The sequence below is a fragment of the Sciurus vulgaris genome (genome assembly GCF_902686455.1).
Source record: "Sciurus vulgaris genome assembly, chromosome: 6".
NCBI lineage: Eukaryota > Metazoa > Chordata > Mammalia > Rodentia > Sciuridae > Sciurus > Sciurus vulgaris.
The window spans coordinates 138,769,957-138,784,669 of NC_136466.1; the positions used below are offsets into that span (position 1 = coordinate 138,769,957).

General features: G+C 37.7%; 2 protein-coding genes and 1 long non-coding RNA gene across 5 annotated transcripts in view; 1 reads left to right on the forward strand and 2 right to left on the reverse strand.

The window, feature by feature from the left end:
- The window catches only part of RICTOR (RPTOR independent companion of MTOR complex 2), a 119,143-nt gene extending 117,884 nt beyond the window's left edge, over nt 1-1,259 (forward strand). The window contains 1 exon segment of the mRNA XM_079144446.1: nt 58-1,259. Coding sequence (XP_079000572.1) covers nt 58-132 — 75 coding nt within the window. The 3' untranslated portion in view covers nt 133-1,259.
- The window catches only part of LOC306663869, a 408,598-nt gene that overhangs the window by 51,558 nt on the left and 342,327 nt on the right, over nt 1-14,713 (reverse strand). The window lies entirely within an intron of this gene.
- The window catches only part of OSMR (oncostatin M receptor), a 66,422-nt gene continuing 58,867 nt past the window's right edge, over nt 7,159-14,713 (reverse strand). For both annotated transcript variants that reach the window (XM_079144454.1, XM_079144455.1), the window contains exons 14-18: nt 14,322-14,495; nt 13,644-13,811; nt 10,666-10,747; nt 10,104-10,176; nt 7,159-9,668 (exon numbers count right to left, since the gene is read on the reverse strand). In XM_079144454.1, coding sequence (XP_079000580.1) covers nt 9,117-9,668; nt 10,104-10,176; nt 10,666-10,747; nt 13,644-13,811; nt 14,322-14,495 — 1,049 coding nt within the window. In that variant the 3' untranslated portion in view covers nt 7,159-9,116. The remainder of the gene's footprint in view (nt 9,669-10,103; nt 10,177-10,665; nt 10,748-13,643; nt 13,812-14,321; nt 14,496-14,713) is intronic.

The window sequence follows — 14,713 nt, forward strand, 5'->3', positions numbered from 1 at the left end:
CATTAATATATCTACATTTGTGTGAAGGTCATTAACGGTTTACCATATTTTTTCTAGATGCATGAAGAAGCAGAGGCTGTGCTAGCAATACCACCAAAGCAACCTATAATCGATACATCTGCTGAATCCTGACCTCATATTTATGATGTGTATAGATATATACTATATATATTCATATTTGTGGATTTCCTGAAAGCCTCAGAAAATACTGACTGACTGGGCAGCAAAGACAGGAGTATCTTCTGCACACTGTTCCAGCAATTACTGGTACATGAACAGTTGGAACTGCTGATTTCCCTAACCAAAACAACTTCCTTCTCTCCCCTGTTGAGCCCTTCGAAGGGTTTATGATTCATTACACAATTTTGAAAATTTCAGTTACCATCATATGCAAGAGCCAAGCACTGAATACCTACATAGGTTTTCTATTTTTTCATTTTAAAAGCATAACGACAGTGGAATAATAATAGGATATGCAGAAGCGCCCTTCACATTGTTGTTTCTGAATTTTTTTTTTTTTTTTTAGAGTAAATATAAAGATGCCTTGTTTGTTAACTAAATTCGTGGAAACCAGGAATCAGTGTCTCTTAAGTCTGCATCCTGTTACCACAATGGGGTGTGCTGTAACTGCTGGTATTAGAGGGGAACTTTGGCCCTTCCACATTTTCTTAATGTTTGTAACACTACTTCAGAGGTTTATAACCTCAAAGCAAAAGAAGAGCCTCAACAACCCAGGACTTGTAAGTTATTTTTATGTTATTAGACTACATAAAGATTCTTATTTCTTTTCCATCTCTTCAGTTTTGTTTCATTGTGTTATTATAGGCTATTTGAACCCATTAAGGTTTTTCACTACAGTTCCTGATTAAAATTTTAAAATCATTTGATAGGTCAATTGAAAGTATTTCCCATTTATAGAATGCATATATTTCCAGAGGACTTCCATTTTATCAGTTTCCTGTATTATCATTTTAAACAGGAATGTGAACAAGCACTATTACTTTAGACCCAGAGTAAAGGAAAGCATTAAATAATACTTCAGAAATCCCATGGAAGATAAGTTTGCCTGCAATGTATACATTCCATGGGAAAAGAAGAGCCATATTTCCTTTTAAAAAATCATTAACAAAACTCATTATTAATATTACAACTTGTAGTGAAAAGCCTTAAGTCCTAAATTTTAAAGCAGCAGTAATTTAATTTTTATATCAGTGTTCTTGTTTTGCACAAACTAAATAAATGCAGTGATTTTGCCTTTATCACATTTGTGAAGTTGTTAAGTTGATGAGGGCAAGGTTGTATTTGTCTGTCTAATTTGTATATGTATAAAGATATTTGGAAATCTTTACAGGAATTAAACATATATGCAAATTTGTATATAAAAATAGCATGGCCATCATCATTAGAATGCCTGTAAATGAAAGGATTATCTTTTTGAAATCTATATATAAATGGAAATAGAAAAAAAATCCAGCTGGACTGATTAGGACCCTTTTTGTGTAGATCATTTTTACAGTCACACATCAGCTTTGACACGGTCATAGAACATTGGTTAATATTTTCCCAAGTTGCAGATCCTTTTTGTAATGTGTCTATTCTTTGAGATCTCTGTTAGAGAACCCTGTGAACCAGAAGACATAATTCACAGAGATAGTTTTTGTTTGTTTGTTTGGTTGATTTGGGGGTGGGGTTCGGGTGGGTTTTTTGGTTTTTTTTTTTTTTTTTTTTTTTTTTAATTTACTGGCACTGAAAATTCCCATTGGGATGAAACCTTTCATCTCATTTCCTTCCTAACACCTCTTTGACTGCACTTCATTGAATTGTTCTTATGTGCACTGTGTAGCAACTTACATTATAACAAAGCAGATAAGGGCTGTAAGCTGCTGCTTATATTAAAAAGTGGTTCTTCAAATTTTCTCTCATAAAATTCTATGAAGGTAAAACAAACAAAATTTTTAACTTTATCACTGAACCCAAGTGTTTATTTAAATGTCAACAGTACTTCTAAGAAAGTTGCCTGTCACCTTGGTCTTTGGTCCTGGATGATTAAACTGCCTTTCCAGAGAACCAAATGTCAGAAATACTTGACCAAATAGTGGTTAAAAACTCCAAAGGAAATAGTATAGTATTCTTGTTAAAAATGGGAATAAGGTTTTAGACATTCATTTTAAATACTACCTCAGTTAATTAGACTATAAAATCTGTGGTTTAATCCCTCAAAATTAGCAGTAATTTCTTTTTTTTTTTTTTTTGGGTCACATACACAAGACCATCCCTGTGTCCCTAACTCATCCATCCTGAAATTAAGGCTGTTGCTATTAGCCTGAACAGAATTTTTTGGCTGTTACTTTGAAAGACATGTTTGTGTGTATTATGTCAGCCTATAGCACTTACTTTGGGAAGACACTCAGAGCTTTGTGATCATCACTGCACTAAGAAAAAAAAATCTATATTTAAATTTATAGTGCTATTTGGTTTATCCGTAGTTTCACTGACAGGCAGGTCTAATACATTTTCTTTGAGTACTTGTTTGTATAAAAATAGACTTTTATGATGAAAAATACATGCAGTGCCAAGTGATTTGACATACATGTTTAAGAATATTAAATTATAGCAGAAAAGATTAGGAATGGTGTAAGTGGTAATAGAAATGAGAAATTCATCTATAAATAATAGATATTACCAGATTATAGAATACCAAAATAATACCAACACTATAGTTTTTCAAGATTTTAGAATTAATCTTAGTTCACATAAATTTGTACTCTTGGTAATTATTGAATAATTTGGAATAATTTGAAAAGTTAGACTGGTTGTAAACTGTGAATTTCTTATGTAAAGTGAATTGTCATTTCTAATTGACTTTTTTTCAAGAACAGATTTCTGCTTCACTTACTGAGTAAATACGGATAAATAAGGAAATTAGAAATTTAGTATTCATAACTAAATATGCTCTAAAATTTCTTACATTCTTATTTCCTGTTTGTGCTTAGGTTTATTTGAAGGGAGGGAAAGTGTGTTCTCCCTAATTAAATTTTTTTAAATAAGGATTATTAGCATAAGGACATTCTGTAAGACAGTGACATTAAAAAGAGGCTCTTTGGAAGTACATACATTATTATTATAATGTGTACAAGTCCTTTGGAAATGGTGGCTTTAGTAGTTTTTGGCTCTTTTGACTAGAGCTTGAGATAATTAAAGCTGAATGTTTCAAGGCATGTCACAGTGGCAAAGTATACAACAGTGAGGTGTCAGTGCTTATTTAGATTTGTCTGTTGCTATTTATATAAAATTTTATTTCATTCCATTCAGAGAATGCCTTTTATCCCCATATTAAAGCACAGATCATTAAGCAATAAAAACCAAATTGTCTGTCATTCAAATTATAACTGCAGTTATTTTTTGCATGGTAAGAGTGAGGTGCTAATTTTGTGTGAGAAGAACTTGTAAACTACTTTGGGAAATGTTCTTTGGAAGTAAGATGTTTTTCCCCTTTAGTCTTATACTTCCAGTTTCATCTCAAATTCACAATCCATTAAAACACGGCAAGAAAGAAAAGGTAAAATTAATTGAGAGACTAATAAGAACTGCTTAGAATGAATGAACATTTCAGATTTCCCGAAATGTAAGTTGGGAAAGGTCTCCATTGTCTCTACATTAATGAAATACTTTATTACCATCAAGAGTTTCATTACAGTTTGATTTTAAAGTGACATTAATAGCAGTGCTTATCAAAGAACATTGAAACAAGTACATCTTTAAGACTCTTTCTAGGAACTTTTTTTTTCTTTTAGTTCCAGGTTCCCAGGGTAGTTTTCATTCATTATAGATTTATATGACTCCCAGAATGTTGAATTTTACCCCCCTTGGAGTATTTTTGTAATGCAGGTGAAAAACTATGCCACAGCATGCATAAATTGCACATTTTGTTTGACTTTCTTTATAAAATACTTAATTTGAAAAATATAATTTATGCCAAAAAAAAGTATATCTTAAACAATTTTGCCACTTAACTAGGTTAATTTAGCACAAAATGCAAAGTCTTGGGGTGGAGAAGGGAAGTGAAAAATTTTTATAGATGATTGTTGAAAAGTGTTCCAATACTGGTCTCTCAGAAACCCTAAAGATGCATTATAAAACAAATGACGTAAATTAGTCTTAAAAAGTGGTAAGGGATTGTGAAAAAAACTCAGACTTAATGCTCTCTAACCACATGATTTTCTTTTTTTATTTAGTAATCGCTGCTACATATTTGGAGGTTCTGGTGTTTGTAGGTCACTGAACAGACATTGAAATCTGATTTATATTGTATAACTGTAACATAGAAAGAAAAAGTATTTATATATTTTCCGTAAGAATATTTCATTGAGTTGTGTATAATTTAAATAAGATTTGTCCCCAAATGGTTTTGCTCACCTTGATTTTTTTGTTGTCGTTTTCTTGTTTTTGTATAATGTATACAGTTTATGTCAAGGGCATTACAAGCCACCTGAAGCATAATATTATCAAAGGGATACATTGTTAATAAAATGTACTTAAAATTCTTAAACTTGTGGTTGTATTGTTTTATTTGAAAACTTAAAATAATTTGTAGTCACACAGCCTTGACTTGAATCATGTAATGCTGCCACTACAGGTGACTTTTCTGTACCACAAGCCGCGGGCTAGTTCAGTAACACATTGAATGTCTCTGACAATTAAAAATAACTGTTATACTTTTTAAAACTTCCTCCATAATTTAAACCAACACCCCTTCAGTTTTCAAGTCTCAAGTTCTTATTAAGGGTTGGGAAACAGAAATATCTGTAAAAATAACTGAATTTTTTGAGGAAATTTTTATATATAAATGATAATCCAAAGATACTGACTTGTGTGTATGAAAACTTCTCACACATTAACTGGCATCATCAGACAGGCTAATCCGTAGCACCCAGTGGCAGAAAATATTATAGGGAGATTTATAATTCTGGAGAATAAAATTTAGCATCAAAATTAAGTCTATTATAGTTGTTAAAATATGGTAAAATATAGTAGAATGAATGTGGCCTGACTTTCTTGGAAATGTGTATGAATATGCCACTGTGACTCTCACCATCATTGTACATCCAATGACTGCAGTCCTAATTAGAATAAGATATATGCCATGTTTGTGTAATTATATCAAAATGGACTGTACTGTCATGTATAACTAAAAAGAATAAAATTATATAATACACATATGTAAAATATGTGTCTTACTTTAAGAAACAGATTGCAGATAGTGTGGCTTTTAAGCAGGTTTCTGCATATTATTTTTTCTTTTGCCCTCCACTATGTATCAGAAATGTAGTTGATCCCAAAATAAGCTTTAAAAGAACAATTAATGTTGTCATCATTCAGCTGATCTTTGGAAAAAGTCCCAATACAGCTGAATTTTTAAAATGTTGGTTCATGGGGCTGGGAATGTAGCCCAGGGGTTGAGCATATGCTTAGTATGTACAAAGTCCTGGCTTCAATTCCCAGCACTAAAGGGGGAAAAAAGTTCCATTTAAAAATCTTTGTGTATAAAAGCAAAATACTACTTGAGTATTGGCTTATGTTTTTTTTCAAAATTTTGTTTCTTTAATGCTTATCTTAAAGAACTAAGACCATGACCTGTTCTTAGACCTTCAAATTGAATATACCTGTTTTTTTGTTTTTTTTTTTTTTTTTTTTAGGTATCAGTTCAACTGCTAATTCTGAAGTTTTTTTCTTCTGTTATATTTCTTTCATGATTATAAAAGTTCTACTTCATATGCAATGTTTTAACATGTTTTCTGAATTACTGGAGATGAAGCAAACTTATCTTTCAACAGAGCCCTTAGAAGCAATGTTACCTGAGTCTACTTCAATTTGATTTTCTTAAGCACATTCTATTAGATTGACTGTAATTAATATCATAATGGTTTGGATCTGGAACGTTCCCCAAAGTCTCCTGCGCTCAGAGGTGTGATGTTAGGGAAGTGGTTAGATCCTGAGGGCTCTGACTTCACCCAGGGGTGAATCCATTGATGGCCAAATGGGTACTGGGAAATGGGACCTGCTAGGAAGAAGTAGGTCATTGGGGACATGCTCTCGAAGGGTATATCTTCTCCCTGGCCCCTTTCTGTGCTCCCCAGCTGCCATGGACTGAATCCTCTGAAACCATGAACCAAAATAAACCTTTGTTCTTTTAAGTTGCTCTTGTCAGGTGTTTTGACATAATGACAAAAAGCTGACACACATATGGACTAGGAGAATGTCAGCAAGCATTTTCACCAGATTTGTGACTGATGTCAACAGATCCTTGCTCCCAGTCAGATGCCTTATGGTTCCTTGCACACAACTGATTATTGCTGTGCAGGCTGATGCAGCATTTATAGGTCAAGAATGCCAGTCTAGCCCACCACCAAAATATCCTGATATTTCAGTGAATTACTACTTGTTTGGTTTTAGTTGCAAATTTTTTAAAAGACTTTAGGGCTCTGTTAGGAAAAGTAGAGCTCTATTTAGAGAAACTCAGACATTTGAACTATATTATTTGCTTCAAAATAATGTAAGAAGGAAGAGTGAAAAGGGGTGTGAATGAGGCTGGAATAGCCATGGATGGTGACTGTTGGAGCTAATGATGCTACATAAGGTTCATTGTTCTATTCTTGTATATATATTTAAATTCTATGTTGTGTATGTTTATATAATCCTGATATTTCTTCTGACACATGAATATAAACTTCAAAGTTTCTGAATAGTACTTCTTAAGGCAATGATAAGATGGCACATAGTATTAAAAACAAAGCTTTTAGAAACCAATGTATTCAGTTGTTATGAACATTGAAGAAGAATGTACACATGTATAGTTCTGTAGAGTTATGGCTATAACTATAGGTCACAGTGGTATTGTACACAGAAAGCTCTTTCTAGGCATTTTCTGCTAGACTTCAGAAAGACTTCATTCAGCACAGGCCACTGATTGTCAAAGTTTAGTGTGAGTCTGAATGCCTGGGAAATGAGAAATAGGGATTCCAGGTCTCATGCTGCAGAGACTGATTAGGAGGATTGAAGAGGTAATTAGAAATTGACATTTTAGTAAGCTAATGAGGTGGCTTATTGGCTATGCTGATTGTTAGATTTTCATTTCACTGATATAGATTAAACACAAAAAATGGTGAAATGTTTTAATTAAAGCTTATTGCAACAGCAAAAACAACTTCAGGGTTTGTGGATTATGTTTTAAACAATCTAAAGGAAAAATAACATTTACAAATCAAGCAATGTTGACATATGTGCATACAAGTTTCAAAAGAAAAGCATAATTGACAAAGGAGCATAAATAAATGATGACAATACTGGCCCCAAAGTCTTCTCACAACTGTTAGACTAATCAAAATACTGTTTTGTTAGTACATAACCAAATTTTCCAGCAAAGGTCTTGGTTATATGTAAGGAAGAGGTTGGAAAACTTGAACACAACAGAACTGGCTTGTATAGGTATATTTTAAAGCCACATGAGATGTGGAGACTTTCTATAGTGCTGACATTTGGTGGCAGAGCCATGTGCCTAGCCAGTCATTTCTACCACACCGAAAGCAATTGACAATACTAAAGCAACCCCTCTTTATGCTTGTTTAGAAGTATGACAAATGAGGTTGGTTGGCAGGCAGAGGAAAGAGAAAGGAACTACCATGTATTGAACACCTGTTAGGTACCAGGTGCTTTGCATGTACAGTTATCCTGAGGTGTTCTTGGTGGGATTATCTTATTATTTTGTTATCTTGGGGATAACAAAAATAGTGGATGACAAGTCCCTTATATAAGATGATAGATCATTTGCATAAAACTTGCTCATATCCTTCCAAAGACTTTGTCGTCTTTAATGTCTAATTCAGAGTAAATGCTAGGTAAGTAATTGGTATACTGTATTGTTTAAGGAATAGTGACAAGAAAAATGTTTGTTATATGTTAAGTATAGATGCAATTTTTTTCTGAATATTTTCTCTCCGTGGTAGGTTGAAGCTTTAGCTGCAGAACCCAGAAATATGGACGGCCAACTACGTTGGTTCAAAGGCAACAAAATGGCTCTGATGCCAGCATAGATTTCCCCCTCCATAGAACTTTTTACAGTTATGTCTCTCTTGTAGCCAACATTGAAGTTCCTTTTTATTTATTAGTTTAGCATAATAGGAATTAAAATGAGACAATTCTCTTGACCCAAAGAATGCTAAGTAGAAACAGGTCATTTACACATAGTTCTTGGGAAAAAAAAAAAGAAGAGGAGCCATAAAGTGTGAGTGGAATTGCTCAATGGCATATTTTTCTATTCTGAGGTAGTCAAAAATTAAGGAAAAAGACTGATGTCAACTGAACAGGAATACTATTGACTTGACACCGAGGCAGGTGTTCTTGGCTAATCCTAGTCCTTCACTGTATTAAGTAAAGTTGACAGAGGAAGAATTGTGAGGATCCTACTTCACACATCTTACCTATTAGGTTAGGTCTGTGTCCCCAAAAGTGTTAATTTTACTGGGTCAAGAAACTATAAATTCTTAACAATTTCAAGTCAAATCTAAAAGCTGATTTGATATCAAACACCTCTATTAAGTTTTTTATTAAACAGCAGATGAACATTCACAATTTATGCTGTAGTGCTAAATCTTCTGTGGCCTTTATCCAAGCCTTCTTCCTATTTACTTTACCCTTAAGATATTAAACATGGGGGTGAACTCTAATGGAAATGTTTTCTCACTAAAGACTGAACTTCTAGAACCACAGCTACCCTGTACGGTACTGGGGGTTTGTGGAGTGAGTGGTTAATGCCTATCCCTATGTCAGGTTCAGGTCTATCATGAGAGAGGTGAGCCTGGAAGAAACAGCAACCAGGTCAGCATGTCCCTATGATTCTGCCATTTCTACAGTAAGCCTGCAAGGAGAATGTTAAAGAGCTTCTGGCCTTTAGCCAGACTGTAGTGGTCTTATAAAAATAAGCCTGTAAATAGTGACAGCTCACTGAGACTAAGGGCCAGGACAGGTGATTATGGAATGGCACCAGCTCTGCAACCTGTAGCATTTGTGTAGTGTATGTGCTGGGTCTGTGCTGGTTAATGGTAGTGTTCACCTTGACCTCAAAGGGTCATCGAGGAGTGGCTGCTATTCTCATTAAGGGGAAGTGAGGCAAGGCATGGGGGCACTGCCATTTGCATTTTATACTCTGAACAGTGTGCTGGCACTGGTGGATTTGTTGGAAGACTGTCCTTGTCTCCAGGTATGGGTGAAGCCAATTGGGACACATAACTCAAACTGGTTTCTTCAGCTGGCATTTCTCCCAGGGAGTTCATGTAGTTTTTTTCTAGTGTCTTCAGTAAATTATTGGGTGAGGGCAATAATCCCAGCTGACATGGTGGCTCTTCAAGCGGTACTGAGACATGGCCACAGGAACCAGAGTCAGTAGCTGACTGATTATAGGTAAAGTTCTCAAAACAGATGCAGGGGCCAGGGTCAGAGGAATCCTTTCCTTCTGGCAGGAGGTAAAGGTAGACAGGCTTAGTTACTTCGTTTTCTGTGACTGGCTTCCTAGTCTCCAGGAGTTGTGTCTTGGTCCCTTCTGGTTTATTTATAACTTCAATAGCATCTGGAATGCAGTCTTTGACACTCATTATTGTTAAGTGAGGGTTCTCCTGGAAAGAAAGCAAAAAATATATAAATATAAATGTGTCAGGAGATGTGCACCCAAGTATATTAAGCATGTGAAATGTACTTGGAGCTTCAATTTTGTTAACATTTCTTCCTGGTCACAAATTAACCTGAAGGTGGTGCTGAAAACTCCAAGGATTTCCCCCCAGCAGAAGAAATCAAAGCTCTAATCATTTCTATCTTTCTTCCTCTCTCTTTCTAAATAACCACCCCTAAGCCCCTACTCTCTCCTAATGCCTGGATGGAACCTGAGGCTGCGCACATGCTCAGCAAGCACTCCAACACAGAGCTTCACCCCCAACCCTCCACCCACCTGTTTCATGGCTGTGGGAGCAGAGGTGCCTCTAATTTGTCATATTTTTCTGAACAGGTCTAGGAAAGTGCAATTACTGTGGCCCCAATCCACAACGTGTTCTTACCTTGGATTTTATTAATGACAGGATGCTGCTCTTGTAAGGGTCTGGGATGTCAGGATAACACTTCTCTTTCACCCTAGAAAAACAGTGATAATGAGCCTGAAATTCACATTTTAGTAGAATCATTAAGAGTGAGAACTCGGGAGTCAGATTCCTGGGTTCTGATCCTTGCTCTATCCCTTATTAAGCAATTTAGCTCTCCCCTCTGCTTTGATTTCCTGGTTGGGTAAGTGGAGGTAAACAGTGCTCACAGGGCTGATGTGAGGATGAAGTGGGTTACTCTACATAAAGCACTTGGAACACCACCAAGCACATGGGAATAAATATGAGCTATGATTACTGAAAAACAATTCACAATCTCCTAATTTTAAGTGGTCCTTACTTTCCTCATGTATTGACTTGGAAAGCAAAACTGTCAAAAACAAGGTTACACATTCTCAGGTATGCTTCCTTTCTCTTTTCCCTTTTCAGAACTTTTGCTCCTATTATTCCATGTCATTTCCATCCTACTAAACTCCTCAGGTTTTCTCTCACTTTCCTGATAAAACCTTCCTCACACACTTACCAGTCACTTTTCCAGTAGCAAGATAGCATGGTGAGCAAGACACCAAGAATCATGGGCAGGATGATGAGGATCATCATATGGGCTGGAGAATGAAAAAGAAAGATATATTTGTAATGAGTACTTCTACCTCCTCAAAAGAATAAAAATAAATTTGTGAGCCAGAATAGTTTTACATGTTTATTATTCCTCAAATGTTCATTTATGCATGTTTCAATATAAGTTTTACCTAGTCAGCGGGGGAAATTGACCAATCAGCCAATACTTGGTGATGCAGGCTCATTACCTTTCTGATAAAGTGGACCATACCTCCCACTTCCTCAGTTGCTCCCAGAATTAGAATTATACTTTCTCCACCCTTCCCCAAGCTTCCTGGCAGGTGGAGAGCACCTCCCTTGACTGGGGATGCCCCATATGCCTTGGCTTGGCCAATGAGACGTTGGTAATTGTGATGTGGGGAAGTAGAAGCTTGGGATGTGCTGGTATATTCTGACTGGTCTTCTTGTGATCCTGAGACCCACAGTGAGAAGGGTTCACCCCAGGCAGCTGCTGCCCATTCAGCCTGAGCTCCAGAGTGAACTACTATGTAATAAACCTGAACCCCACTGAAGCTGGAGTCCAGCTTGGTCCAGCGTAGCCCAGCCACAGCTGACCCATAAGTAGGCAGAAATAGTCATGGTGGTACTGCCACTGAGACCTTGAGGTTGTTTGTTACATACTAACTGATTAGTACAACTCTTTTAGTTAGCCTCAGATAAAATTAGCAGAATATATCTTAACCTGAGAGAATCATTCTATTTTCATTTTATTTTTCAGATATGTCAGTGACCTTCCTTTTTTTTTTTTTTTAATTTGGTACTGGTAGTAAGACTCAGGGCCTCACACATACTAAGCAAGAGCTCTACCACTGAGCTACAGCCCCAATCCTTTTTTATTTTATTTTGAGACAGGTGCTCACTAAGTTGCCTAGGCTGACCTTGAACTTGTGATCCTCCTGTTTCAGCCTCCCAAGTAGCTGGGATTATAGGCGTGGTGCCACAGTGCCTAGCTGTGTGCTTCTTTTTCTGAAGATCCATTTTCCTGTTCCCCTTCTTGCAATTAGGCCAAGTTAATCACGCCTGATTTGGTAAATACTCAATGCAAATTGCTCAGGGGAGGTGGGGGCTAACAGTTATTCCATGTACTTATGATTCTGCTCAATCCATTTGCCTCCTCTGCACACCCCACTCCCTATCCCTATACCAGGCTACCCTGGAAAAAGTGGAGCTTGGTTTGAGGGTAGCAGTGTTGTGGGTGATATTGCAGCTTGAAAAGGAGAGCTGGCTTGGGTAAGTGCTTTGCCCAAGCCTGTGCAATGAGGCAACACAGGGTTCTAAAGAAAAGGCCCAGAGAGGTAAGAGGCCTAAGCAAGCACCTCAACACCTGGCCTCAAATCAGCCTGGCACCAGGGCAGGGGAGAGGCACTCTCTTCCTGACTCTGTCACTAGGAACACCTTGCTCTCCAGATCAGCCCTTTTAACTACTATAATTGACTTAAAATTTGGTTAAATTATGAATGTAGTTAGAGCAAACCTGGGACCTAACAATGTTTCCAAATTTTCTACTAGTTTACTAAACTTATTAGTGAGGCATAATATAAGTTGAATACCCTTTCCTTAAAAGACTTGGAACCAGAATTTTTTGGATTTCAAGTTTTTTTCTCATTTTGCTTACCGCATACACATGAGATTTTTATGTTTCCTGGGCACCTGCCAGCCCGAAGGTAATTTTACACAATATTCTTAGTGCACTTGCACTTCAACTCAAGGTCTCTTCACTGAGGTGAGGCTATAGGTATGCATGTCAGGACTGCTGACCCTAAGGGCCCTTCCTGTTCATGGGGTTACAGAGCTGCAGAGGCAGGTGGTGGGTGGTATTTCCTGCCAGTTCACTGCTAGACCATCAGGTGACCATCCGTATCCCGAACTCAAATCAGTGTAAGATTTGAGCCAATGATTCATATTAGTGGAGCACTTCTGTCATGTCGGAGTTATTTCCAGGTTATTTTCCTTCCCCGGCAGCTATGTGTGCCCTTATCACCTGTCAGCACTCTGGGGTCAGCAGTTCTACAAGATGTGACCTTTCTGTCCTCAAGATTCCCCTTTCAGAAAAGAGACCTTGCAAACATCAAGGAATTGGTGACCTCTGGCAAGACTTTTGAGCCTGTTTACAACGAAGGGTGTCTTCAAGGTCCCTCCCAACATGAACGTCCTCTGAGTCCCTCCTGGCAGACATTCTTTTCTCCCCTCCCTCCATCAGTGTCTATCTTCTCACCACTGGATCATGGGATATCGGGGTTGGCCACAGGGATATATTTTTCTACCAACCAGCTATTTCCATTCTTCTTTCTTGCTTTCTCCATTCTTCCAGCCACACGCATTTTGAAAAGACCCAGCTCCAGCTCACCCTTTCCCAACCAAGTACACAAATGTGGAGCTAGTGAATGTGCCCCTGCCTGGCCTCTGTCCCACTGACCTCCAAATGCCCCTGGAGGCCTGGCAAAGCAGGAAGCTATCAGTTTGCCACCAGGAAAACAGTCAGAAGGATGACTGGCCGCAGAGAGCAGTTGTACTGACAACCACTAATGTCTGCCTGCTCCCTGTGGCTCTTTCACTAAACACTAAAACATACTGTGATTTTCAAAGGATTCTGACACTGATCTCCAGAGAAGGACCTCAGGGTTGGCTGAGAGGAGCAAAAGGAAAGTTCTTGGCATAAATTGGTCAGAATAACTCCAACTCAGGGTTCTGTGTAATGATTTGGGGGGGGGGGGGAGGGAGGGGTGTATGTATAATGAAAAGAGAAAGAGGAAGAGGAAAAGGGTTGGAGGAAAAAAGTTTGAAAATTCCTGATCTAGAAGAAGTCTAGGGCAACATTTCTGGAACTTGCAAGTTTCTCAGAAACTCCAAAGGATAGACTTTTGATTTGGAAAAACAACTCACAGTGCTCATCTGGTGTTGTGACCTCTGTGAAGGTACCATTGGGACCCTCGCCAGCTCCTGTGTACGAAGTGACGAAAAACTCGTAGGAGGATTCCGGCTGTAGGTTTTCCACAACGAATGTCTTTTTTCTTGGGTCATCAATGGTGTACTTGCAATATACTGAATCATCTGTGGTTTTTAGAATTTTTTTTTAAGAAATAAGAGTTATTATTTTTTTATGAGCATGGTAGAGATCTCATGACAGAGTTAGACATATACTCCTGTTGCCTCTGCAGTCAACATTTTTAAACCAACCAAATATCACATTCATTCCAGCACCCTGGGGAAAATTTTCAAGAGATGGCGCAGTAAGCAAAAAATCTACTAAACAGGCATTGTTGGTGACCAGGTAGAGCATACAAATCTGACAGAGACAGCAAGGCTTTGCAAGAGACTTAAAAAGAAGTTGTGATAACATTCGACAAAGTTGAAGTAAAAAGGGTAAGAAAGTTTCCCGAGTGGCAGGATTCCTTAAGGAGCAGACGACCAGCCCCACTCCCACCCCTTGTTCAGCCTACTCGCTTGTCTAAATACTCCTTTGGATCATTAAATCCATCAGCCTGGTCACAGAGATGGTAGCCTTTGTAATGCCTCTGAATAATAAGAGCTCAAAACTGTAAAGGAACAAATAAATGGTACCTGAAAGAACCACCTTTTCAAATCCTGGGTGGCACTGCCTGGCCCTGGCTTTCAGGTAGACACGATACCCTTGTATAAAACCAGGCTGGGACTCAGTGGAATAATCCTTCCACGTCATAGCAAAGGAGCGGGAGGTCAAGTTAGCGATGGCCACTTGAGGGCTGTCCAAAGGAGCTGCGAAGGGAAGTTAGGGTAAGAAAGGAGTCACGATTTGAAATAGTCTCAGAATAAAGAACCACAGCGAGTTGTGGAGGCTGTAAAAACTTAAACGATTTTATCTGTTAACTCTAGAAGATTTATGCCTGGACATCCCTTGTGAGAGCTGAGGAGTTGAGCAATTTACCTTTCACAGGTGAAGAAATAGAAGCCCAGGAAGACTAAGAGAGACTAAG